The 26534-nt window shown below is 46.0% G+C and overlaps 2 protein-coding genes across 2 annotated transcripts in view; one reads left to right on the top strand and one right to left on the bottom strand.

The window, feature by feature from the left end:
• Positions 1-10017: 10017 nt before the first annotated feature.
• On the bottom strand, positions 10018-26490 carry MICOS10 (mitochondrial contact site and cristae organizing system subunit 10). The gene is made up of 4 exons (XM_062622891.1): positions 26368-26490; positions 13872-13919; positions 13157-13266; positions 10018-10263 (listed from the first exon to the last, which is right to left on the bottom strand). Exons 1-4 carry the CDS (start codon positions 26432-26434, stop codon positions 10255-10257), a joined length of 234 nt encoding a protein of 77 aa, XP_062478875.1. The 5' UTR covers positions 26435-26490; the 3' UTR covers positions 10018-10254.
• The window catches only part of CAPZB (capping actin protein of muscle Z-line subunit beta), a 72529-nt gene continuing 71846 nt past the window's right edge, over positions 25852-26534 (top strand). Inside the window, exon 1 of the mRNA XM_062622890.1 lies at positions 25852-25985. The gene's annotated coding sequence lies outside the window, so the exon portion shown is untranslated. The remainder of the gene's footprint in view (positions 25986-26534) is intronic.

Here is a 26534-nt window from a genome sequence, read left to right on the forward strand (position 1 = left end):
CGACCTCTCATCTCCCAGTGTGGTCACCCACTGCTGAACCTGGGCTTTTGGCTGCTCTCGCCCTGCTCCTCATGGCCAGCATGACCAGCAGTGAGCTCCTGCCTGGGAGACACTTTATTCCAAATGCCCCACCCCTGGCAGTGTTCAAGGCCAGGTTGGACACAGGGGCTTGGAGCAAGCTGCTCTGGTGGAAGGTGTCTCTGCCCGTGGCAGAGGTTGGAGCTGGATGAGTTTTAAGGTCCCTTCAACCCAAACCAGGCTGGGATTCTGTAATTCTATGAATAATATAAGGAGTGAAAGAGGAGACATCTGAGGCTTGGAATCAAGTTCTCATGGCTGTGGATAAATGAGGGTAAATAAAACATAGATACAACCAGCTACAAAGCAACAGACCACGGGCATTAAAGTGAAATTCACCCCAGTGTATCTGGTCCGTGGTTCAGTATTTGGATGGGTTCTGTGGGATCCTCAGCGCTGGGGTGTGATGTTAGAGGAGCACCAGGCCGCATGAAGAGCTGTGAGCCATGTGCAGCTCATTCACTGCTGCCCACTGTTCCTTCGTGTTCCAGTTCTGCAAGCAGCAGCCAAGGGGAACATAGCAATCAGTGTATCTGGGGTGGGAGAGCTGAGGTTTTCTGGTGCCAGAAGCAGCAGGCAGAGGTGCTGTGTGAGAGCAGGCTGGGTGGAGGAGAAGACAACCTGCTGCTAGCACAGCGTGGGCTAACGCGATTCCCCTTCATCTTCAGCTGCACCTTCAGACTCTTGCTCCACATCCAGCCTTCAGTCACCAGCTCCATGCAGCTCTGGGGAGATCACTGCTGGCCCCTAACCCATTTGTGTCAAACCACAGCGCTGTTTGCATAGAATCATAGAACAGTTCGGGTTGGAAAGGACCTTAAGATCATCCAGTTCCAGCCCCCCTGCCATGGGCAGGGACACCTCACACTAAACCAGGTCACCCAAGGCTCTGTCCAACCTGGCCTTGAACACCACCAGGGATGGAGCATTCACAGCTTCCCTGGGCAACCCATTCCAGTGCCTCACCACCCTTACAGTAAAGAACTTCTTCCTTGTATCCAATCTAAACCTCCCCTGTTTCAGTTTTAACCCGTTACCCCTTGTCCTGTCACTACAGTCCCTGATGAGGAGTCCCTCTGCAGCATCCTTGCAGCCCCCTTCAGACACTGGAAGCTGCTCTGAGGTCTCCACACAGCTTCTCTTCTCCAGGCTGAACAGCCCCAATGTTCTCAGCCTGTGTTCATACAGGAGGTGCTCCAGCCCCTGAGCATCCTCGTGGCCTCCTCTGGACTTTTCATCCTGAGAGGTGCGACACAACACACCTCTCCTCCTTCACCCCCCAACAAGAGCCCATTTCTTCAGCCTGTTCTCCACTGCAGACAGACACCACGTGGAAACAGAGCCTTGCCCAAAAGCTCCACACCCCCACCTGTGCCTTTGCCTTTCCCCTGCTGCGGGATCACCAAGGCTTTTGTGCAGCGAGGCGCAGCAGAAACCTGCTCTCCAGTCCCCGGGAGCTTCCTTCCCTCCTCCCTCACCCGCTGCTGCTGTTTCGGGCCTGCTGACAAACACCCACAGTGCCAGGGGCTCCCCGCTTGTCAGGACAGGACGAGGAGCTGTGGGCGTGAGAATTAAAAGGGTGTATTTGAAAGTTAAAAATAACCCCATCCCTTTTATTGGTGCCTTCACGCAGCTTCCAAGGCTCCCTGCCCACAGCTGCCTGCTGGAAAACATGGGGGGGAGAGGGAGCTGGGAGAAGAGGGGGTGAAGTGAGAGCGTGTGTGTGTGTGAGGGCTGCAGGGAGCAGCCATATCCCCACCGCTGGGCCCGTGCTTCGGGTCTCCCCCAGTGACGTGTGTTTTGTTTGCTGTCCCCAAGACACACCATGCAGGGACCAAAGAAGGGCTCTCAACCTGAATCAGAACCATGGAGTGTTTTGGGTTGAAGGGACCTTAAAACTCATGCAGTTCCAACCCCTGCCACGGGCAGGGACCCCTTCCACCAGAGCAGCTTGCTCCAAGCCCCTGTGTCCAACCTGGCCTTGAACACTGCCAGGGATGGGGCAGCCACAGCTTCTCTGGGCACCCTGTGCCAGCGCCTCAGCACCCTCACAGGGAAGAACTTCTGCCTTATACCTAATCTGAACCTACCCTCTTTCATTTTAAAGACATTCCCCCTTGTCCTATCTCTTCATACCCTTGTAAAAAGGGTACAAAATTGCATTGCAGCTCCCCAGAATAAAGATGGCTCTTTACCAGCTCCCTTCCTCCACTGGAACATCACCTGCTGAAGTTGAACTCCTACTTCTTGGCTCCTAAGACACCTCCAAGCACTTCAGACTGCTGTGTCTAAGGGTATACACATGCCTGAGGTGAAGGAAGCAGCACTCATGCCATGAGATGGAAGCAAAGGTTTTGCTACTTAAAAAGCTGGGGGGTCATTTCCCATCACCATCTTGGGTAGATGGAGGGAAGGGACAATGGTGGCAAGTAGGATGTGAGGAGCACGTGGCTAACAACATGCTCATCAGGTCAATCCACCTGAGCATCTGCTTTAATAATACACAGAGGTAAAGAGAGGCTGGAGGGGAGGGTTCAGCCACAGGAGGAATTTCAACCAGCCACCTCCATCCTTTAGGGTAACAGATTTGAGCTCTGTGCTGAATCCCTTTGCATAAGCAAAGCAGAAAGGCACGAGTCCTAGGGGTAACTTGGCCAAGCTCCACTTGCCTGGCCGTGTGCAGGAGAGACCTATGGATGGACCTGGCTGGCAGGGGCCGTGCTTGGTAGGGAAGGAAAAGGATTTCTCATAGAGCTCATTAGAAAACATCTGGGCTCAGCAAATGACCTGGAATGCGACTCGGCAGCGGGGCGCTCCTCTCTTCCGAGTGCGGGGAATGCGAGCTCCCGCAGGGTAAGACTCCAGCCAGCTGTTTCCTCTAATCCCATCAGCCTTCCCTTCCACAGGGGTCCGAACGCTCCGAGGGCAGGAGAGGAGGAGAACGTCCCCTTCCCTCCCCTCGGTGACTGGGATTAGTGGTTTCTCTCTAGTGCTGTGCCAGTGCATTTTGGGGCCCTGGGGCAGCAGTAAAAACATGTACCCCTCCCATCGCTGAGCAAGTCCAAGTGTGTTTAATCGCTCTATTTTCCACCTTGCCCAATCATTCCCTGCTCCCAGGCATGCTAGGCCCCTCCGTCCCTCCCTTCCCCAGCAACTCAGGTCATGCAAAATCCTTCCCCTATTCAGCTCATGGCTGCAGGGGCAGTTCCTAACAGGGAGGGCTGGGAAGAAGCTGTTGGGCTTCCTTTGCAGGTGCCCTTTTCCCTACGAGTTCAAACAGCTTCTCTCTTTCTACTTCCAAAACACCAGTTTCCTCCAATTCCATTCCAAAGGGATAAATCCCCTCCGATAACCATCTTCTTTGCTGCTGCACAACTTCCCCCTGCTGCAATAGCTCAGAACCTCTGCTTATAGCAATTCTTTCTCTTGCAGCACTGCCTGAAGGGCCCAGCCAAGCTCAGGGCCTCGTCACAATAGGTGTTTGTATGTGTTTAGAGACAGTTCTGGCACCAAAGCACCGACAAACTGTCAAGCAGCAGAACAAACACAGAACACACACATGTGTGCAGGGAACATTTTGCACATTACCAAAAGGAAACCAGCACCGCCTGAGCCGGGGTGACTCAGCCCACTGCAATAGTGAGCTGCTCTTGCATGTTGCTGCTGAACAAACTTTCTGGCTTCTAAGAAAAGCATCCAAAATCCGAAGCATTAAAGTGCCAGTTTCTGAAGTCCTGCTGCTGCAAGAGAGAGTCAGCATTCTTTAAACTTAGGGTTTAAACTTAGGGTTTAAACTCAGGGTAACAGAGGAAAAGGAATGTACCTATGGATTCACTAACAGCCCCCCATCGTACAGAAGACAAATGCCAATATAACTCTTAAAGTGATAATGTGATTTTAATCTTTTAGAGGGTGTGATTCACAAAATCATAAAAACAGCACCCTGAGAAATCTGCTCTCATTGCCTCCTGCCCTGAAGCAGGGTGGTGATTTCATAGAATCCCAGCCTGGTTTGTGTTGGAAGGGACCTTAAAGCTCATCCAGTTCCAGCCCCTGCCACGGGCAGGGACCCCTTCCACTAGAGCAGCTTGCTCCAAGCCCCTGTGTCCAACCTGGCCTTGAACACTGCCACAGATGGGGCAGCCACAGCTTCTCTGGGCACCCTGTGCCAGCGCCTGAGCACCCTCACAGGGAAGAGCTTCTGCCTTATCTCCAACCTTAACCTCCCATTTCAGTCTGAACCCATCACCCCTTGTCTTGTCACTCCAGTCCCTGATGAAGAGTCCCTCTCCAGCATCCTGGCAACCCCCTTCAGACACGGGAAGCTGCTCTGAGGTCTCCACGCAGCTTCTCTTCTCCAGGCTGAACAGCCCCAATGTTCTCAGCCTGGCTCCATACAGGAGCTGCTCCAGCCCCTGAGCATCTGCGTGGCCTCCTCTGAACTTGCTCCAACAGCTCCGTGTCCTTATGCTGAGGACACCAGCACTGCACACAGTGCTGCAAGTGGGGTCTCACAAGAGCAGAGTAGAGAGGCAGGATCACCTCCTCTGACCTGCTGGTCATGATTTCTGGGTTTGTGAAGCAGATAACACTATTGCAGCTGGTGAGGAACTGAACAAAGCTGATCAGGAGCTTCTTGTTTTCTTGAACAGGCTGAGACATCTGTGCTAGCACTGGACCAATTCTGGGCCAGTGTGGGTTTAGTTTTGGTAGCAGGGACTTGCCTCAGTGGCTGCTGCAGTGTAGGACAAGAGTTAATGTTGAAGCCTTAGTTAAATAATCACAGGCTCATCCTGTGCACAGAGGAGTCACCGTGACCTCTCTATCTGCCAGCCTACCTCTAGTTCTACCTAATATGGATATAAACCCCACAACGTTGCAGATAGCAAACTAGAGCCTCCCACAAGCACGTGGCATACTAGGATGCTCCCAAAGGTTTCAGAGTTATTTCTCAGGCCTTAAAAGAACCCAATAAACTTCCTCTGTTCTGCCTGATACGATGCAGACATTCAGACCCAGTCCTTCCAGTGCACCTCCAGTCCAACTTCAAGTGCAGCACTAAGGGGGAGGCAGAATACCCTCTAATACTGCTATAAAGGAACACACTCCTTCATCCAACCGGAGATTTATGAACTGAATTTGAACTGATAAGGGCATGACCTTTCCTAGGAAGGGGCACACACTCCTAACCCAGAGCTGGAGTCTTTACAAGCACTCCCAATAAAGCCTGCAGATGAAGAGTGATTTATTAGTCACCAACAACTTTCTCAGCATCTTTATAAGCTCCAGGAGGTGGGTATCCACCACCACGAGGAACACAGCTAGCAATGCTGTACAGCAAAGTGCTGACAGCCAGAAGTCACAGGAGGAACAGCGATCCACAGCTGAATTTCCATAAACTATGTTCCCGTTTAGCTTCAATCCCAGTCAAGCATTTCGCTGTGGGTGGGCTATAGGCTGGACTCTTGGAGCAGTTAAGACACAGGACACGTTGCATACAGCTGCCTACCAGAGCTGCCGTGCCAGAATGTGCACTATTCCCATTGACAAAGGCAGAGCTGGGGTGGGAGATGAGGGAAAAGTTCATTCCTTACTGTCAGGATGTGTGTGGTACAGGGGGAAAGCATCAAAACCCATTCAGCTCCCAGCAAATGGGCAGCAGTGCCTTGTGGATGCAGGATGCTGCTGGGAAACGTGGGTTTCCTCCCAGGTCCCTGATGCTGCGTTCCCCAGCTCTGCCACCAGCTTCTCCCTTCTAGCTAAGAACTGTACCTCATGGTACATCACTACCACAACACCTTTAGTCCACTCATACACCCACTGCTTGTGTTTGCAAACAAACACCTTTGTGATTTCTTCTGCATTGCTCCAAAACTCCAGAGGGAACCCCATAAAAATATCTGGAAAACCAATTCCTTCTCCTATGGAGAATCATCCACCTTGTGAAGCCTCTGGAAGAGTTGAGTTACACCATCACTGCTGTGTTTCCACTACTGGAACGATAGTATCTCCTTGATCTCCTCCCTCCATCTCAATCTGTTACCTAAGCTCATATCTAAGGCACATCTGCTAAGGCAGTGACTGTCTTCTGGAATTATGCTTACATCACACTCAACCCAGCCATGTGCTATTCCATGAGATGTAAAGAATTGATAACACATTTCAATATTTACCTCCTCATCAGATTTAGATTCACACCAAAAGTCAATATTGAGGATCTCAGTGGTTTACACCAAAAGTCAGTATTGAGGATCTCAGTGGTTTACACCTATTAGTGATTCCACACGCAATCACCTCCCAGATGCTAAACCAGAATTCCTACCTTCTCAGAGCTTTGCCATTAGGAATTTGGGATGACTTGAGGATAGTGAATGGTTGCAGAACATACCCTGCTGGAGACTCCCAGCTCAGGAATTGAGCAGCCTTCCCCTAAGGCTCCAGCATCTGCTAAGTAAAAGCACAGTGGATGGCTGCTCAGGGCAATGGCTCGAGACTCAAACTCGAGTCCCAGCTGCACACCACATTCCCCCTGAGGCTTAGCACTGACCTTGTCTACAGCTTCTCCCATCTTTATAATGGGAATTCCAAACCCTTCTACCTCCCTGAATCCCATCTGTTTAGTTTGTAAAGTCTCCAGGGCAGAGACTGGTTTTTATTTGTGTGTACAGCACCACATACAGCAGGGTCCTGATCTTGGCTAAGGCATGACTGAAATACAAAGAAATGACGGTGTCTTGATCAAACATGAAGAACTCAGATAAACAAGGGAAAAGCAGCTTGATTCCCTGCAGTCTCTGCTTTTCCATGGCTTGTTTATCCATCACAAAGCTTCAGCAGACATCTAATCAAGCTGTTAAAGAGGCAGATTTGTGGCCAGTCAAGCACTGAGGGAGTTGTTAAACGTTCAAACCCAGTTCTATTCAGCAAACAGCTTTTTTTCCCCTCCTTCTCTTAGACAATGGTATCATTTCTTTACTCACTGTATACTCACCGTTTTCCTATTAAAACTGCACCGGGGTGCTACAGTAACTTCTCCACTAAAAGGTCTCATTAATTTTGGGGAGGGACACCTGACCTCTTTAGGCCTATCTTGTTTGCCCTTTTTGGTACTGATCCAAATCACGCTACAGTTCAGACGAAGCAATGATTTCAGCAGGCTTAAGAACGAAGGAAAAAGGTGATAGTTTCCAGATGAGTGTATTATACTAAATTTAACATGCCTTTTGGTACTTAGAATTTCCACTTTTCCCCTTTCCATTTATGTAATTAGAAATCAAGCAGCAAGAAACTATTCCTATTCCATTCTCAGTTGGGAACAGTATGGTCTTATTCCCACAGAAGGAAAGAGGAGATACTCGGCATAGCTTACACAGACAGGTTCAAAAACAGGATTTAAACAACTTTAATTAAACCAGAAAAAAATACAGGCCCATTATGTCTTAGTTATATATGTGTATATACATGTAGTGACGCAAACAACAAGCAAGGCAGCTATGAAAAAGACTACAAGTTTTGAAGAGCATTTTAAATGCATTTAAAGAGCAATCTGAAATGCCACTTTTATAATTGCACACCAATTCCACACTCACCACAGTGGAGTTCCTATTAATGAGCAAAACCACTTGTTCTGATCATTCTCACCCCAGCAACAAAGGACACATTGTGAAATGGTATCTACAGTGGAGCCCTCTGAGTTCCAGAGCCAGAACTGCTTGATCACAGGCCACAGCAGATCAGACAAAGAATTAACTCCAGGAGGAGTTAATTTCATAGAATCCCAGCTCGGTTTGTATTGGAAGGGACCTTAAAGCTCATCCAGTTCCAACCCCTACCACAGGCAGGGACACCTTCCACTAGAGCAGCTTGCTCCAAGCCCCTGTGTCCAACCTGCCCTTGAACACTGCCAGGGATGGGGCAGCCACAGCTTCTCTGGGCACCCTGGGCCAGTGCCTCAGCACCCTCCCAGGGAAGAGCTTCTGCCTAAGAGCTCATCTCAGTCTCCCCTCTGGCAGGTTAAAGCCATTCCCCTTGGCCTGTCCCTACAGCCCTTGTCCCAAGCCCCTCTCCAGCTTTCCTGCAGCCCCTTCAAGCACTGGAGCTGCTCTAAGGTCTCCCCTTCAGGAGCCTTCTCTTCTCCAGGCTGCCCCAGCCCAGCTCTCTCAGCCTGGCTCCAGAGCAGAGCTGCTCCAGCCCTCACAGCATCTCCGTGGCCTCCTCTGGCCTTGCTCCAACAGCTCCACGTCCCTCTTGTGTTGGGAGCCCCAGAACCAAGTGTTGGATTTGAACTGAAGCAGCTCACACCAGGGCAGAACAAGGCATTATCAAGGACATTAAAAAAACCCAGAACCCATCATCGTGGCCCAAATGACACAGCATTAAGCTAAAGCTTTTTGTGCCCATAGGCAGTTGTTACGTTCAGCATTGCTTTTGGTTCTCCTGTTTCTTACCCAGGTTGATGGTCTTCTCTCCAGCTGAACCCAGACTGCTAGCACCGCAGCACACACTCACTGAGAACTCAATAAAAACACTTTCCAAACCACAGAGGCGCTATGACTCCAAAGTACATAGCTCAAATTAAAAATTGGGGCCAGATAAAATGATTCCAAATTGGGAAGAAAGCAAAGAGATCCTGTTTCCAATAAGCTGTTTTGACCTGACTGATGAATGCAGTCCGGCAAGGGAGGAGGTGGAAAAACAAGGACATGCTCAAGCAATGGTCCTGGATGGTATCATGCTTTGACAGTCTTTAATGCTGCTCTGGCATTAAAGCTATTTAATTTCACAAGTCCATTGCTCCAGGCAAGCTCTTCAGCTCCTGTTGACTCTGGGCACAGCTCAACATGGCTCTTCAGTGCTCAAGATCCACGTATGAGCCCCCAGGGGGATGTGGTGGGGCAGGACTGCTGCGGCACCAGCACCAAATCTCAGCCCCATTGCTGAGGAAGATGAGGATCTTCTCAAGCTCTCTGAACTCAGCACACTGCCCCTCAGTCCATCCCCTTCCGTTTTCGGCACGGTTAAAGCAAACACAAATATTGCACAACTTGTTTTCCATTGTGTTTTCCTTTCTGGAGAGACATTTTTTTGGTCACTTTTCCATCTGCCAGCACTCACCATGCAGCACAGCAGGTTTTCAGTAACAGAAAGCTCTATATCCATATATACACCATCCTATCTCAGGAGACATGCATTTACATCAAGTGCTATGCAGACAACATGTAGCAAGCATGGGACGAGATAAAAGGGTTCACCTCAATAGCCAGACAATAGTGCTGAGTAAAGCAGCAGTGAAGACAACCTCAAGTCAGAAGAGCAGCAGACAACATGCTGACAATTACAAGGACTAGAGTAAAGTAGAAGGGAGCACTTGGAGCAGCGACTTGCTGAGGTAATAAAGAGCTTTAAATATCTGTGACCCATTCCCAGACACTGAAACCTCTGTGTTCTCCCACAGAAGAGGGGTGAAAAAACAATTAAGCTAAAAGGTAAGAGCCAGATGGCAAAGTGCAGCTGTTTAATTCACCCACTATCCTGGGAAGCTTCAAACCTGGGTCACTCCATGAGTCAGAGCTCCAGCACACAGCACTGGTTAGGTGCAGTCACACAGGATTTGCCCTTTTGGTTTCTGCCTCTTTGGCCAAAACTCCAATTTTAAAGGGCAACTGTACAAACAGGACATAGGAGTATTTATATTCCTCTCCAAACACCAGCACAAGCAGCAGGGGTCTGGTGGGTGATTTATGAGGTGGGAATGCTGCTTTGAACTCTATGTTAGATGGGGGTTGTCTTTCAAGAGTGGAGAGGAACATACAACGGCTGTCTCCTCTGAGGAGCTCTCGCAGTGGCTTTTACCCATGTGGGCACAGCTGCTAGGTACTCACACTGAAGGTCTCTCCTTCCATTCTCTCGCTCACTCACATACAAAGTCAACACACCAGAGAAGGCCATTTTTGTTTCATTTATTTCCCAGAAGAGCTCTTCCTTGCACGTTGCAGACACGATACAAAACAAGCAACAGAACTTTGTTTCATGTACAGAAACAGTTTGTTGGAGTATAAAGAGTTACTGGTGATCGTTACTGAAGAATGTTGGCTTATTCCAGGGGCACTTCAAGTATTCCTGAGGAATAATCATTGATTTCTCCTTCCTTCCCACTGGGATAGTCTTAGTCATTAGTCACTGTTCCTGTAAAGCAAGAAGGCTTATATTATTAAAAAGCCATTTGGGTTCCTTACGTGGAAGGTGCTGCTCGATGTAAAGCAAGCCACTTGGCTCCGAAACGTTTCCAGAAGGTAGGCTAACATTTTCATCCTTCTCTAGACTGAGAAGTTGAGCATGGAGAAGTTAAGCAGCTATTTTCATGCCAGAAGCATGTTTTCATGCACATAACTCCCTATTCTGATCAAATGGGTACTTCAAGAAACCCCAACATTATCGTTCAAGGTAACTATTCACAGACTGAATAGAAACCAGAGAGAAATCAAAGCCGCAAAGGGCAGGAGGAAGGGCTTCATTTGCCAGACTGTATTCTTGCACATCAGTGTAACCCACACTGCACCAAAGCACAGGCTTGTGGATTTGGGGTGCTAAATAACACAGGCTAAATAACCTGAAAAACATGATACTTTCCATCCTGCAAGGAAATCAAGGCCTTATAATTCTCAGCCTCCAAATAATTGCTAGAGGTTGATTTTAAATTCAGCTGAAATCACAATGGAATCCACTTGAGCAAATTACTTAAAAAGCCCTCAGAATCTTATGCCCACAAATGAAGACTTGTCTGCATTTAAGCAGTCTCTTGGTCTAGATGAATGGCTCCTGCATTGGTGAGTTTCATGATCAAATTACTAACCCAAAGGATGGGCAACCTGATTATCCAAGTTACAGTTACAACAGCTCCAAAGTCACTCTGTAATCTCCTGACTGGTATCCTGAAGGTCCTCTGTTCTCTCTTTCTCACTTAGGATTCTGAATTAAGAACTTGAGCCTGAAGAATTAAGAATCCAGGCTGAATAAAGCCCCAAGTAACCTGGTCTGACCTCAGAGCTGACCCTGCCTGGAGGTCAGAGTAGATGACCTCCTTGAAGTCCTTTCCAAGTTGAGTGATCCTATGAACTTGACAGGCTCAGAAAACCAGAAACAATTTGGTTCAAGTTAATCCATGTGACATTTCTCTCTCAATAACAGTTTCTTGCAGAATCTCACATTGTGACAAGTTAACATTTAAGCAGGACTCCATTTTGTAAAGGAAGTTCTGCAGAGTTCAGTTATAACCGTATTTTCTAAGAAAAAAAACAGATGAGTGATAATGCAACAATATTTTCCATGTTCCTAACCAACAGAAATGAAATAATTTTGTTATAATAACCCCAGAGCCATTATCCATGACACGACATTTTGGAGAGGATTAACAGCATTAACCATTAGATGGTTTCATCCACGACCTCCCTCTCTGTGTGTTCAGCCTCTCTGTGCCAGAGAAAGCCAGTGGAGACAGTGCACTGGAAACTATTTGTCTAGTCCTGTGCCATGCAGGCAGCTGTGCTGCTTCTCTGAAGTGTACTTTCAATTACCTCATGTTTCAAAGGACCACCCTTGCTCCAGCACACAGCTTAGTCCTTAATCCAAACAAAATCCCTTACTGGGCTGACCCCAAAGTCAGTTTTCTGTTGCTCAACATCCCTAGTAACAAGCATCCTTGAATGAATAATGCTTGCAGGGCATTTACCATTCACATGAAGCCACAGACAAGTCATTCCAGGTTCTTTCTGGAGATGTGAATTGGAGGCATACCCTCAGGATGGTGTGGAAAGCTAACACATTTTAATGTTAGCAGATCTGGCCAGCAGGGTGCTGCACATGATTTCCATTCTGGGCTGGAGCTGCAGTGTTGTAGCTGCTGCATCTAAGTCACTGTTTCTCTATACTGCTATTTAAAATATTTTATCCTGAAGAAGTTGGTCAAGAATCTTGTTACCATTTCCCTTTCTCAACAGCTGAATGTCTATAAACGGGTACGTCCGGTAGGGCTGCAGAGGGCTGGCAAAAGCTCATCTGCCAGTAAATCTGAGGGGGACTGAACTCAACTTCCAGCTGTAGATGCATCAGGAAAAAGGGGAACACCACATTCAGGATTCTTTCATCAGGCAGATGAGCACTTCATGCACTTCTGTGTAATTGCCATGAGAAGCTTCTGGCAGAACATTTACCTCAGTACCTCCTGAAGTGCTAAAGTGACTGCAAATGCGTCCTGGTGGATGCTTCTGCAGTGCTATCACTGAAGCGCTTTCAGCAGTCTATGGCTTTGTGGATCCAAAACATGCACACCTTTTTTTCCCCTCAGACACCACCATGATGAATTACCATAAAAACAGCCCCAACTTTTATATGTGAAGAAATAAAAGCAATATGAATGCAGTCGGTCTGTGGGCTTAGTGCACTGCAGGCAGTTTGTGAGTGAACAAATGGTTCCTGCTCATTAATCTAGTTTTAAGTACTTTCTCTTGGCATGGTCAGGGACAAAACTAAACTCATCTAAAAGATCCTCTTCCAAACTACTTAAAGTATACAGTTTCTTCAGACTAATTGTTAGATTCCAGCCAAACAAGACACAAAATTTACACAAGATTATTATTTTCATGTTGAAAAACTCCAAAAACCCCAACCAAAAAAACCCACAACCCACTCCCAAAAGATCCCAGATCTGCTTCCAGAGGCAGATCTACCTGACATAACTTTCAGTTTCTTCCTAGCTCATCTCTTTCTAAGTCTGAAGACGAAAATCTTACCATTAGTTTATTTTTTCAGCTTTCTTATTATAGTTGTTTTCAGGTCGTGGGCAAACCTACCTGCAGGGTCTGTTAAACTAAGTCTATGTATTCAGTCCAGTAAGTTTAGTGCTAAACACACCAGATACTAAACGTTACTAAAGAGAGGGGAACTGCCCAGCTTTGGCAACACAAGTTTTTCCTTCCTAGAGCTCTTTTGTGAAAGGCAGAGGAATGCCTATTTAAATAGTGTCTAAATGTACCATTCTAAATTAAAACACTTACTAATAGTAACCAGTACTGATACTTACTTTTACAAATTTACCATGGAGAAGATACGGAGACTGGAAGTCATGTTGACAATTGGAATAAGCCATTCCTAACCCCATCCCTGAACCAAAAGCAATAGGCCATGTCCTTCCTGTGGGGGAAGGCAAGCAGAAAGGAAGAGTGCAAGTCAAGAAAAGCTGTTTATTTCACATGACAGTAACAGAGCTGTTACATAAGCACCAAGAAAGAATATATCACTGGGAAGAGGCATATTAGGCATTTTCAAGTTCTAGAATCAGCTAAAACCCTGAGTACTTCAAAACAACAAACGTAACAGTAAGACATCATATTGAGAATTCAATGGATTCTAATGAATCTCTCAATTCAAGATATTTCTGCAAACTATTCTCTTACCAAAGCATAACTAAAGAGGAATTTTGATCAGTTTTAAAACCCTGGCAAGCCTGGCATAAACTGATGTCTAGACACATGGCTCCAGTCATTTGGCTCAGGGTTTCCTGCAATTCCAGCATTTGAGGCTGAGCACAGTAGGAGCTTAGAGAGGTGCCTCATGGAACAACCTTGTTACACAACAGTTAACACTGTACGTAACTCCATGTCAACTCAAAAGACACGACCAATAATTAATTGGTTTAGCATGCTGATTTTTACATGCCTCAGATATTTATTCGCTTTCAGCTGCACCTACAAGAGAAAGTAGGGAACCAGGCAGTAAAATTCCTGCAGTATACTTACTTTTGAAGAAGATGACTGAGAAAACAATTCCTAATCCAAACCCAGCACCTGTAAGAACAAACACAGTGAGTGAGAACTAAGATATAATGCAAAGTAAAGGCAAAGTGATTTAGTTCTTTACAGGAATTCTTTGTTCCAACTCAGGAAGAACAGACTACCTGTAGTTCAGCATCAAACAGAAATGTTCCTAAATAGGAATATTTAGATACTAAAACAATACTAATTATTGCTTTCTTAAGTAACTGTAAGCAGCTAATTCAGATTAGTATCCCAACATAGACCATTATCAGAGAGATTTAGGCACCAAACCAGACTCATCCCAGGGAAAGTTACTGAATTTCTGTCACCATCTACAATGTGGAATTAAGATTTATTTGGCTCATTCTCAAGCAAATGAGAAACACTTAAATGAAAACTTATTGTGTCCTTGAGCTTTAGATTTTGCAGATGGATATCTTATTGTATTTCGGTTATCTCACTACTTTAACTGCTTCAATGTGTGACCCGAGGGCAGCAAAACTTTGATGCTTTGTGTTACCCTATACCTTACAAAAGAAAGCTCCAGGCTGCTTATCTTTCACATCCACAACATTCATTATGGAGGTATTTAAACACACTAGGAATGAATGACTTTTCACATCCTTAAGACTATATATAGAAATAACTGCAGCAGTTGAAAAAAAGGAAAGGAAAACCATCCAGCACAACTAAAAAACTCAGCTGGTGTATTTAAAACTGACTTTTGCTTTGCTTGGAAGGTGAGCTGATGATTTGTTGCAAGAAGTCAGACAAGTCTGCAAAACTCCCCTCACAGCCCAATAAATAGAACAGGGAAAACTTGGAGCTCAGGGGCTAAATTCTACCTTTAATTCTATCCACTAAAGACAAGAATTTGAGATAAGGGACAGAAGTACATAAGTTTAACAAAAGAAAAAGAAATAAATCAGTCATGCCTATGCTCATGAAAAAGATACCCAGGAGTTTCAGGTTTGCAGCAAACATACACCGTTATGGGCTTCAATTCTCTCCCTTCACTACAAGAAATCTCACTGATGTATAAAAAGTTTAATTAAAGATATATTATCTTTTTCATATATTCCTAGAAGCACGGGATCCTTATTTCAGCTCCTGTTGAACACATTACCAAGTGGGATGTGGCCAGAAAAATGCCAAAGAATCCAATACCCTCTTGGCACACAGGACTAGGTCTTTTTTCCCATGTTTCCTTCTACTCTTTAAACTTTTTTCCTTGCAAGAAGCACATTAACAGCAGCTTGAAATGAAACAACACTTCCTGCATTATTAGTACGTTAACTTAGTACCCCATGTTTGTCATTGATTATAAAAGCATAACTACTATACCAGAGGTGACAAGAGATGATTAGAACAAAACACCTTACATTTACTCTCCTGTTAGGACTCACTACCTGCATTTACTGAGAGCTGGGAAACCAAGTTGCTTTTGAAAACTCTCTTCATTTTCATACAACTTTTTGAGTGTGACAGAGGTAACTACTCTACCAGGTCATTACAACTCTGGAGTAGGCTTAAACATACAAGTGCAGGGGAGAACTCTGCCTGCCAAGTGGTCCTGACACAACTCCCCCAGCCACCTCAGAAACAGAAGGTCAGGTTTTAGCTCTAATCATTTGCACAGCTAAGGGGAAGTCTCAGTTCCTCAGATGTCTGGTTGGAGCTTCAGACTTTTTCTGCATTTCAGACAGAGATACACCACTTGAAGCATCTCACATGTGCAGCTAACTACTCACACTGTATCACTGACTGGCATTTAGATGTGGACTGGAAGAGACATCACTGCTACAAGCTGGTTCCTCCACATGTAGAGCCTTCCTTCAGTACCTTTGCTAGAATACAGCTGTGTTGGCTCTCATAGAATGTTTATGCTATTAAGGATAATGACTATCTTCAAGAATTCATCTAAATGACAACAGTTTGGCCCTCTGACCCAGCTCCTTCTGTCAGTCTCCTGTAATATACAGTCTGCTGCCTTTTGGGTTTGGGCTGTTGCACTGTAGGTCTGAAAAGGACTTTGTGGAAGTAATTTCTATTCAGACAGCATTAAGCATTGTTTGAAGTGCCCAGTTCAGAAGGCTTGCCATGCAATGGTGATACTGCTCCTAGGAAAAGATCCCCTCTGCCAAGCCAAACAGTTTAGCTAATCAATAAGAAATGATTTACAGGATGACAAATCCTGCATCATCTCCATGCACAGCCCAGCAGTTTCTAATGTCACCACATTTTCCACATTCCCAGTCAAACCCACATTCTTTTTACCAGCCTGATGGTAAACTGCTTACTTTCTTGCCTTCAAAAAAAGCCTGCACTAAGGAAGCACTAAGTTTCTCTCCAACTGCTTCCAGAAATAGGCATTATCTTAAACTCTTTTCACCTCCTTCAAATGCTCTCTCCCATTACAGCTCCATCCGTAAGGGCTCCACACAGATGCTATCGATGGTGCTTCCTGTTGGCTGAGGGGGAAGCTACAGGATACTCTTAAAGGTGATAAATTTATTCTCTTTGCCAACTGCAATTCAGCCTGAGCCTAAACCAAAACCTAAAACTTGTCCCACTCCAGTACCCAACACCACTGCAAAGCAGCTGTGGTCCAGAATGACTGAGTTAGGAAAACCCATTCTGTCTTCCCTAAGAAAGCTTTTCTTGGAACCAATGAAGCTGAAGGGATTTTCTTGCAATTTAGAGACTATCTCTGCACCCTGTCCCAGTATGAAGAGAAGCATGGAAGCTGATTGATGGTACATATCCAGGGCTTTGCCTTAAGTAATTAAACGCTACAGAGCAAGAAGAATCTGGCAGCTGATGGGTTTTTGTTTCTGTACAAGGCAACTTGATAAACAAAGCCACGAACATACTGTAGCTTCCCTCAGTTTTGCTCATTCCTTTTTCTTCCTGAGGAACAGGCTACAGTCTGTGCTGCAAACTGTTGCGGATCACAACACCCAACCAAGAAATGCTCAGCTGTGCCCCTCACACCAGCCAGTGCATACACAGCATTTGGATCTTTTAGTTTTAATGTTTAAGCATCGGGTTGACCTAAAAAAAACAGAAGTTACATGTATCTTCTTAGCCTGTCTGGTTAAGAACCCACTTCTGTGGATACTTTGTCACTCATCTTCATTCCACTAGAAAGTATTTGTGGTTATGTGGTCATTTCCTGTGTCTCCAGGACCAGGAGGGAGCTAAAACCATCTCATTTTGGAAGCAGAATGAGGCATTCCACTTTAATTCTATATAAAGTTACACCAGAGATAAACAATGGCAGAGCTGTTGATGGCTTTTACAGGTTTAAGTTCTCACATGCTCAATTTCCTTTATAAGAGGCAACATGTTGCTTCAAAGAGCCTCCCACCTGAGCAGGGGACACTCAGTCTGCAGCTGTTTCTACTAAGGATCAGCACCTCTAGGCCAGGCTTTAACTTCAGAACAATAAAACATGAAAGGTTTATCTTACAATAAAAACAAACGAACATAGAGAAGCAAAGGGCTTGATCCATGCAGGGCACTTTTCTTTTTGCATGAGAGACTCTTTGGAGAAAAAGGCCACAGGAAAGAGTACAACTCATTTTTCACCTCTCTGACAGTTTAAAATGTTTAACTAGAAAAACAGTCTCTTCCACCCCACATCTATCACCTCAGCTTCAACTTAGCGTCAACAGGGGACAGGATGGCTCCATGGACACCTTACTCCTGCTCTCCAGTAAGTGTCCCAGCTTACATGCCACATGGAATGGGGATTAGGCACTAAGCCCAGTCTCCAAAACGTCTTCATTCCTGGCTTATACACCTTCCAAGAAAAATGTCACAGTACCTCAAATCAATCCAGCACACGGAGAGCACACGCCACAGATCCAACAGGACATCATCAGAGTGTCTCAGAGAGAAACACAAATCTTCAAGACAGGCTCCTGTCCCCAAGAGCATCTGGGAAAAGCTTCTTCTATAAATTTAATTAACAGGCCCCCCAACAGTGCTACTACACAGCTCCTTCCTAGGCTACCCAAGCAGCTACAGGCTGAAGTAGCTAGTGAGGCTGCCACACCTAGATACATAGAATTGAGCAGGTTGGAAAAGACCTTTAAGTCAAGTCCACCCCCAGCATTGCCAAGGCCACCACTAACCCATGGCACCGAGGGCCTCATCTACACCGTGTGTGAACACTTGCAGGGACAGTGACTCCAGCACTGCCCCAGGCAGCCTGTTCCAATGCCTGAGCACCCTCTGGGGAAGGAATTGTTCCTGGTCTCCATTTAAACCTCCCCTGGGGCAGCTTGAGGCCATTTCATCTTGTCCTGTCATTTGTTCCTTGAGAGAAGAGATGAACCCTCCTCACTACAACCTCCTGTCAGGCAGTTGTATTGAGCCATAAGGTCCCCCGAGCCTTCTCTTCTCCAGATTAAAGAATTTTACACTTTTTTTCAACAGCTTGAAACTTAGAAGGATTAAAACAGAAGGATTCAAATGTGCTCATTGACATCTGGCTGTTACTGTAGTGTTGCTGTTACTATAGCACTGGAAGTTTTTCAATTACTTAATCTGACGATAAAAAGAAAAAAAACCTTTTCTTTTCCTCTGCCATTCCTTACACACCAGTACAAAATAGAGCTGCAGTCTCTTCCCCTTCACATTCTCTTATTTGACAAGTAAATGAACCAAATTACTGAACTAAAAAAGAAAGAGCTCCGGGAAGATGATGTCTTGTTCTAAGAAAACAGCAACTACCCTGCACAGACAAGACTCTAAAATAGGTCATGGACTTGCCCCAACAGAGATTTCTTCCCAGCTAGGAAGAGAGCTTCCATTAGGATCAAGAAAATGTGTCAATCTCTGTTAGTTTCCCTCTGGAGACAGTGACAGCAATAGCTCCAAGGTCCAACAGCAGATCTCACCCACGGGCTTGATGCACTGGAAGTTTCAAATGAGTATCAGCTCAGTCCAGCACTAAAATTTGCTTTAGGTAAGGAAATATCTGCAGTAAGTCAAGATCTTCAAAACAAAAAAGGTGATCAGTGTCCCATCCTTTGCCCTCCAATCCCACTCTGTCAAGACACATGGATATGTGTTTCAAAAAAACAGGGAGCAGACCCTTCACGCATTGGTCAGAAACCTGAGACCATTAAATCACTTCTTTACAGAGGGAACTAATCTTAAGCAGACTCTTAGCAAGGTCTTCCATGGCAGGAATCAGATTTTCTCCAGACTCCAACTCTGAAGCTTTCATTTTCATCTCCCCTGTTGTGTGGAGTGTTTATGTAGCAGAGAGAAAAATGAGCAAGGACACTAGAAAAAAACATCATGAAACTATACACCAAGCACTCGAGGAACAGGCAGGGAAGAGTGTGCCGTTTTCTTCTAGCATTCAACTGCACTAACACCGAATACAAGTATCCAAATACCTTTATAATATAAAGATCCTGAGCTGCTTTCCACCCTTAAGCACTGCTGCAGGTCACCCACCACCCAGAGGCTAAACTGAGATAGATATCAGCACTTTCACAGACAGAAATATCCCTATTAGCACCTCCAAGCAATCACAGGACCAGGAACTTCCCATCCTCACACCAGTGAATGAGCTGGTGAGAGGGCAGAGCATTTCCTCTTTCTTTAAAGAGGGGAAAGAGAAAAGAGTGGAAGCTACTCTGAACAGACTGTGCAACAAAGGATCTTGCATCAAGCTTTTTAGACAAAATCCGGGTAGCACTTGCTTTAGAAGCACATATATAAGAAATCAGCAAGGTACTTATTATATGGAAAATACACCTCTGACAGAAACCTTTACCTTGCCTTACTGTAAGAAAATATTGCATTAATGGAAACAACAGCACTGCTAAAAAGAAAAGTTTAGCTGGAGTAAATATAGTCACATGCAGGGCTTCTGCAAGCCTAGCTCTGAGGGTTGGCAATCACCCTTCTTCACACCCATTCAGAGTACGTTGACCAGTACTGACGTCTACTGGCCCAGAGAAGAAAGAGGCAGTTCGGAACAAGAAGCCTTACAATGGCACCTCACTAGCAGAATGGCTACAGAAAGCAGCCTCTGATCCTTCTCAAATCTCTCACTATTTAATTTGTTGTCACCAAGGATGGGCCAACAGCCCTGAAAGGATTTTCCCAGAGAACTCTGACTTAACAAAGAGTTGTTTCCACCTGCTGCTATCAAGGACCAAACAAGTGGTTTGGGACATTACTTCAGAGGCCCCTTCCCCTGGACCATGTCACCGCATGCCACCTCCCAAAGAAGGCCCAGGTGACATCTTATCAATGCACTAGTGCAGAGAAGGAGGAAGCAGTGCACCCTGGATTCATTCACAGCACAGGAGATCTTACATAGGCTATAAGTGTTATAAATAGCCATACTATCAGGTGGATATTGCAGATCTCTCAGGTGTTGTAGCACACCATAAGTTTTGCCAAGAGCAGGGTGAAGCAAGTGTTGAGTAAGGCTTCCCCCAGTGTTGCTCAGAGTGTGCAAGGGCACACATAGGCAGGGCAGAGCTCACTGACTCCATGGGACAGCCAGCCCAGGGAACAGCAGGATGCAATGCAGTCAACAGAAGAGAGGCCTGTATTCCTGAAGATCCCCTTTTTCCTCCAAAATAAGATAATAAGCCCCCAATTTGTAGACAGTCATTGCACTCAGAAGTCTGCAAACAACGTAACTAAATATTGCTGCTGGATTTTGACTAAATGCCTGTTCTCAGAACAGTGTTTAGCCACCTTTTCCAAAGCAAACATCATCTTCTTGGCTGCATTGCCTCCCTACACAGGCTAAGCCATAAGCAGTTAATATTTAACTACTTGGGCTGCTGCAAGATCAAACTAGTAAGACTGGATTTTAGGATTGGATCTTCTGTACAAGAGAGGAAAATAACTTGAGGTTACAGACAGAGCGCACATCACAATGCAGCTGTGTTCACATAATATGTGTTCTCCATTATTAGAAAGAAAATCCCAAATGAAGAACATGCTCTTTTGACCTGGTAGGTAAGCCTGAACAGCCACATTACAATCACCAAGCAAAAATACTCCCAAATCACTTCAAACCAAGAATTTCAGGATTTTTGTGTATTTAGAGAAAGTCTAATCCAGTCTTCAGGAAGTATAATCAAGCTTTATCATTACATAGACTGACTTGATCCTATTATAACCATGGGAAGGATTATTTAAAAATACTGACAGTGCAATCCATACAATGGCTCCTTCTGAAATAGTCAATCTGTGGAATGACACAAACAATATAGTAACACCACTGTTATTAACAGAAACAGCCATTGAAACAGCCCAGATGATGCAAACTTGAAGAAATCATGTATCAGTTTGCAGGAGAGCTGAAAGTGCCCTTTTCTCTTACAAAATTCCTATTAAATGGAAATTAGAAGTGTTTTCTTTTTGGATGTCAAAACAGAGGATTAGAGAAAAATGAACATCCCTACACTGGGTTATTTACAAGCTTCCAGGTTGGATTTTGGTCAGCCACAGACATACATCAAAACATTTCACTGATGAAACAGAAAAAAAGAACAAAGAACTTCAGCACAACAACTTAACACACAAGGCAAGAAGTGAACAGCTTGCCTGGGATTACCTTTCAATGTCAGGTAAATTAGCATTCAACTCACTGCTACAGTTTCAAAACAAACCAACACACACAGGCACACAAAGCTCCCTCCCCTTACACATACACTGTTTATTCTAGAATCCCAAAATGGTTTGTGTTGGAAGACACCTTAAAGCTCATCCACTTCCAAACCCCTGCCACAGCAGGTACATCTTCCACTAGAGCAGCTTGCTCCAAGCACTGTCCAACCTGCCAAGGATCGGCAGCCACAGCTTCTCTGGGCACCCTGGGCCAGCGCCTCAGCACCCTCACAGGGAAGAGCTTCTGCCTTACCTCCAATCTGAACTTTCCCTGTTTCAGTCTGAACCCATCACCCCTTGTCCTATTGCTACAGTCCCTGATGAGGAGTCCCTCTGCAGCATCCTTGTAGCCCCCTTCAGACACTGGAAGCTGCTCTGAGGTCTCCACGCAGCTTCTCTTCTCCAGGCTGAACAGCCCCAGTGCTCTCAGCCTGTCTTCACACGGGAGGTGCTGCAGCCCGTGATCATCCTCATGGCCTCCTCTGAACTTGCTCCAGCAGCTCCATGTCCTTCTTGTGTTGGGAACACCAGCACTGCACACAGCGCTGCAAGTGGAGTGTCACAAGAGCAGAGCAGAGGAGCAGGATCATTTCCCTTGACCTGGTGCTCATGCTCTGGGGATGCAGACCAGCACACAGCGGGGTTCTGGGCTCAAGCACACACTGAAGAGGGGTCTTGCTCGGTTTCCCAGTGACCAACACGCCCAAGTCCTTCTCCTCAGGCTACTCCGACTCTCTTCTCTTCCCAACACGTAGCTGTGCCTGGGATTGCCTCAACCCGGGTGCAGGACCTTGCACTTTGCTTTGCTGAACTTCATGAGGTTGGCATTGACCACCTCTCAAGCATGTTGAAGTCCCTCTGGATGACATCCCTTCCCTCCAGCATGTCAATAGCACTATTGCCTTCCTGTTTACTGGAAACAGCATATAACAATGGTTTGTTCAAATAGCCTTGCAGAGAAAAACCAACTCTGCCAGTCCCTCATGACTAACAGTCTTTCCAAAGAAACAGGCATGAAAGACCAGTAAGTTAAACAAACAAAACCTTCAGCCACGGTTTGGAGCTGGTAGGATGGAATAAGACCACAACACTATTTACTTCCTGTTCCTCCACTACAGAGCTCATCTAATAAAGAGAAATAAATGGTTGTGAAGGTTGGAAAAGACACAGGAGCTCATAAAGCTTTGCAAGCTGAGAAGAAAAAGAAAGCCACTATGCTTAGATTCTCCTTCCCCACACATAAATGAACAACTTTTCTGATGGGTAAGAGAAAACCTATCAGGAAGAAAAGATGGAACAGGTAGTTAAATTACTTAAATGAAAGGGAAATAGGGGGAAAGGAAGGGAAGGGGAACAAAATACCTAACCCCATCCTCATCATAGAAAACCAAATAAACATCAACCCTACCAAAAGAGAGGTGAGCACATAAACTCTACTGAACAATGTTTCAGTGTTTTGTGTGGGCTTACAGCACTTTACTCTTTGAACTGAAATACCATCTTACCAACGCCTGACAACACATTCTGTTTTGAACTAACAGGAAAAAGAGGTTTAATACCAAATTACAACATGGATACAGGTAGCGCTCAAGAAGTCAAAAATAATACAGCATTTCAAAAGATGTATTACAAGATAAATATGTAGTTTGGACATTTTAGTGGCAGGAGATCAAGTTTCTCCTGGGAGCTCCATCTCCAACTAAAACAGCAGAGCATAACTACAAACACACCGGCTTACCAAAGGGCAGTGGTAAGCCAGACAGACTCACACAATATAGGACAGGCTGCAAAGCCACCAGCTAGTCTTTAAACAACATACTAGGGGGCTAATAAGGTCATCCTGATAGCCACTACTTCCCCTTCTCACTCTGCTGTTCCCCATGTCCCTCCAGCCCTCAAATTAATCCACAGGAGTTACTTGTCTCTACAGTTCTCAGTCACTGGAGAACTGTCATGTGTGCAAGGCAACAGAAATTCAGTGCTTCCCTCTATTTACAGGGTCTGGAATGTGAAAACACAGGACTACTGACAATGTTTGTCTTTCCCCAGCCACTGGCTGGAATGATCTCTCTGGTATTAGTGCTCAGGAAGGATGTAATGAACGTACAGGAAGGAAACTGCAGCCACCAAAAGGAGAAGTCCTACAAACAGAATCATAGAATTAGTGAGGTTGGAAAAGGCCTTCAAGCTCATCCAGTCCAACCTTTACCCCAGCACTGCCATGGCCACCACTAACCCATGGCACTGAGGGCCTCCTCTACACCGTGTGTGAACACTTGCAGGGACAGTGACTCCAGCACTGCCCTGGGCAGCCTGTTCCAACGCCTGAGCACCCTCTGGGGAAGGAATTGTTCCTGGTCTCCATTTAAACCTCCCCTGGGGCAGCTTGAGGCCATTTCATTTTGTCCTGTCATTTGTTACTTGGGGAAGAGACTGGCCCCATCTCACTACAACCTCCTGTCAGGTAGTTGCAGAGAGTAAGAAGGAAGGATTTGGTAAACTTCTTTATCCCACATAATAAGCAACAACATTCTCAAATAAAAAGAGTTTATTTTATTTCTTTTTTCCACTACAACAACTTCTCTGGATAGTTTATTAGAACTCCAGCAAAATTTGCAGTAATATTACGAAAACAATCACCACAAGCACACAGGTTTTTGAAGTCCCTGCAAACACTCATTTCCACCAAGACAGACTGAGAAAGTTGGTGTTGTAAGCATGCAATTAACATTTGATTCTATGATTCTCTGTGTAGGACTTCTCCTTTTGGTGGCTGCAGTTTCCTTCCTGTACGTTCATTACATCCTTCCTGAACACTAATAGCAGAGAGATCATTCCAGCCAATGTTTGTGTTAATGCAACTCACTTTGCAGTTAAAGGCCATCACCACCTTCAGTCACAAGCTACTGGAGTATGAAGCAACTTTGAGGTTGTTCTGACTTCCAAAGTTCCTATAGAGTCATTTGTTGTTAATACAGTGGAGGAGGTCCCCAGCACAGATGCTTCAGCTACTGGATCAATCATAGAAGCACACAAAATAGAGGAATGCTTTCACACATGAAAAGAAATGTGTGTTTGAGGCCATCACATGGGGTTTAGTGCTAAAGAGCTGCAGCTCCTGCTGGTTTGGGGCAATCTAATGAAAAACATTAATTTTATTGAGACCTTTACCCAATGCCATCCTGAAGCTCACATTGGGAATCCTGATCCAAAGGAGTAGTGCAGAAAGTCCAAGCATGTTTTCTTTTGCTGCTACTTTAGGATGGAAAACCTGAACAAGTTAAGAGGAAAGGCTTGCTCAAGAGACATGCTGCATTGAAATCAACCCTGCATCCACATCTTTCAGCCTCTGAGAAAGACTTCCCATGCACAGGATTCCTACATGTTCATGTACAGCTGCAGCACGGAACAAGTTCTTGTTTATAATTTGGCATACTTAATATTTTATGATAAAGCAACCAGCGCTACGGAAACATAAACAGATCTGGATGTGTTTGTCAGACAACCTGAATAGAATTTCATAAGGCAAAACATTGCTCTGGAGCACTTGACACTTTTCAAAGGCCTGATCTAAACAATGGAAGTTTCAGTTTACTTAAAACTATTAAACAGCTTTTTTAATGGAAAAGTATTAGGCAACTAAACCCCCTGAATTCCTCATCAGCTTTCAAGCATAAAGCCACTACAGCAACAAGAAATAAACATTCACATTTCTCAGATATAATTTATGGTCCTAAGAAAAACATCTGCACCAACATGGGACACATCCTTTTGTGTCAGATACTTCACTTCTTGCTCTGTACACTGCATTTAAAGATTTGCTTTAATATACACATTTCAGAAAGCCATCAACCTCTGTCTAGTCAACTTGCCAGCCTGTCACATGAAAAGCACAACCACTCATAAAGCCCACAGTTCCAAGTGACATGCTCTGAAACGTTTGTTAGCACCACAGTGCTAACTTTAGGAACAAATAAACAGGGAAGAAAACCAAGAGAACTGTTGTCCTACTTAAAGCAAACTGTCACAACTGCTCCCCTACTTAAAGCACAACTCTCTGCAGGGTTGGGACACCGGACGGAAAGCTTCTCAATGTCAAACTCCGCACACTGTACTAAGCAACACATGCCAAAGCTATCAGCGTGTCACGCAGAGCATTGCTTTTAATAAACACAGCCCACCTCGTACGCTGAGTGATGTGAGCAGCTCTGCACAAGCAGGTTTTGAAAACCAAGCCGCCGTCAAAGTGCAACTAAAGGCAGGCAAGGTCGCGGCCCTCACGGCCCCGGTGATGCCAAGCCGGAGCCCATTCATTCACGGCGGGAGGCGTCCCTCTGGCCCCGGAGCTCAGCGCTGAGCGACATTACACACGGAAACCTCTCATCTTCAACAGAGGGAGCAACCAGAGGTCAACACCGACCCACCGCTACCGGACCGCAGGTAAGACAACGCCGGGTCGGGAGGGAAGAACGCGGGGCTGCCATGAGAGCGGGCCCAGAGGGGGTCCGTGCCCGCGGCCAAGGTCACCTTGCCAGGCCCGGGGCCGCCCTGCTCATCACCGTTGCACCGCTCCCCGCGGCAGCGCTGCCTTGCGCTGAGAGCGGAGCCGTAGGACAGGCCCCGCTCCCGCCCGCCGCACCGAGGACACCGCCGGCCTAAGCTGGGCCCGGAGTGGCGGGAGAGCACCGGGCCTCACAGGGCCCGTCCCGGCCGCACCGTGGGGCCACACAGGCGGCAGCTCTCCAAAGCCCCGAGGCGCCCGGCGGGCCGCCACCGCTCCTCCCCGGGTCCTCCCCCTCCGCCCTGCCCTCCCCGCCCTTACCCAGCTTGACGGCGGAGTCCGCCAGACACCGGTCCCACTTCCTGCCCAGCTCACCCTCCGACGCCATCTTGCCCGTCCCCTCCCACCTCAGGCCGTGCCCTCACCTCCTCCCCCGAGAAACTCTCGCGAGATCTACCAGCGCGGGCAAACGGCGCGGCGCCAGATCT

This window comes from Pezoporus occidentalis, unplaced genomic scaffold (assembly GCF_034315485.1).
Source record: "Pezoporus occidentalis ecotype Australia unplaced genomic scaffold, CSIRO_AGI_Poc_V1 ctg249, whole genome shotgun sequence".
Classification (NCBI taxonomy): Eukaryota; Metazoa; Chordata; class Aves; order Psittaciformes; family Psittacidae; genus Pezoporus; species Pezoporus occidentalis.

Bases quoted from the DNA above. Each gene is read 5' to 3' on its own strand.
- MICOS10 (XM_062622891.1), bottom strand. From the start codon at position 26,434: ATGGCGTCGGAGGGTGAGCTGGGCAGGAAGTGGGACCGGTGTCTGGCG. The intron at 13,920-26,367 runs GTAAGGGCGGGG...TTGTTCTTACAG, and splicing joins GGACTCCGCCGTCAAGCTGG to GTGCTGGGTTTGGATTAGGA. The intron at 13,267-13,871 runs GTAAGTATACTG...CTTCCCCCACAG, and splicing joins CTCAGTCATCTTCTTCAAAA to GAAGGACATGGCCTATTGCT.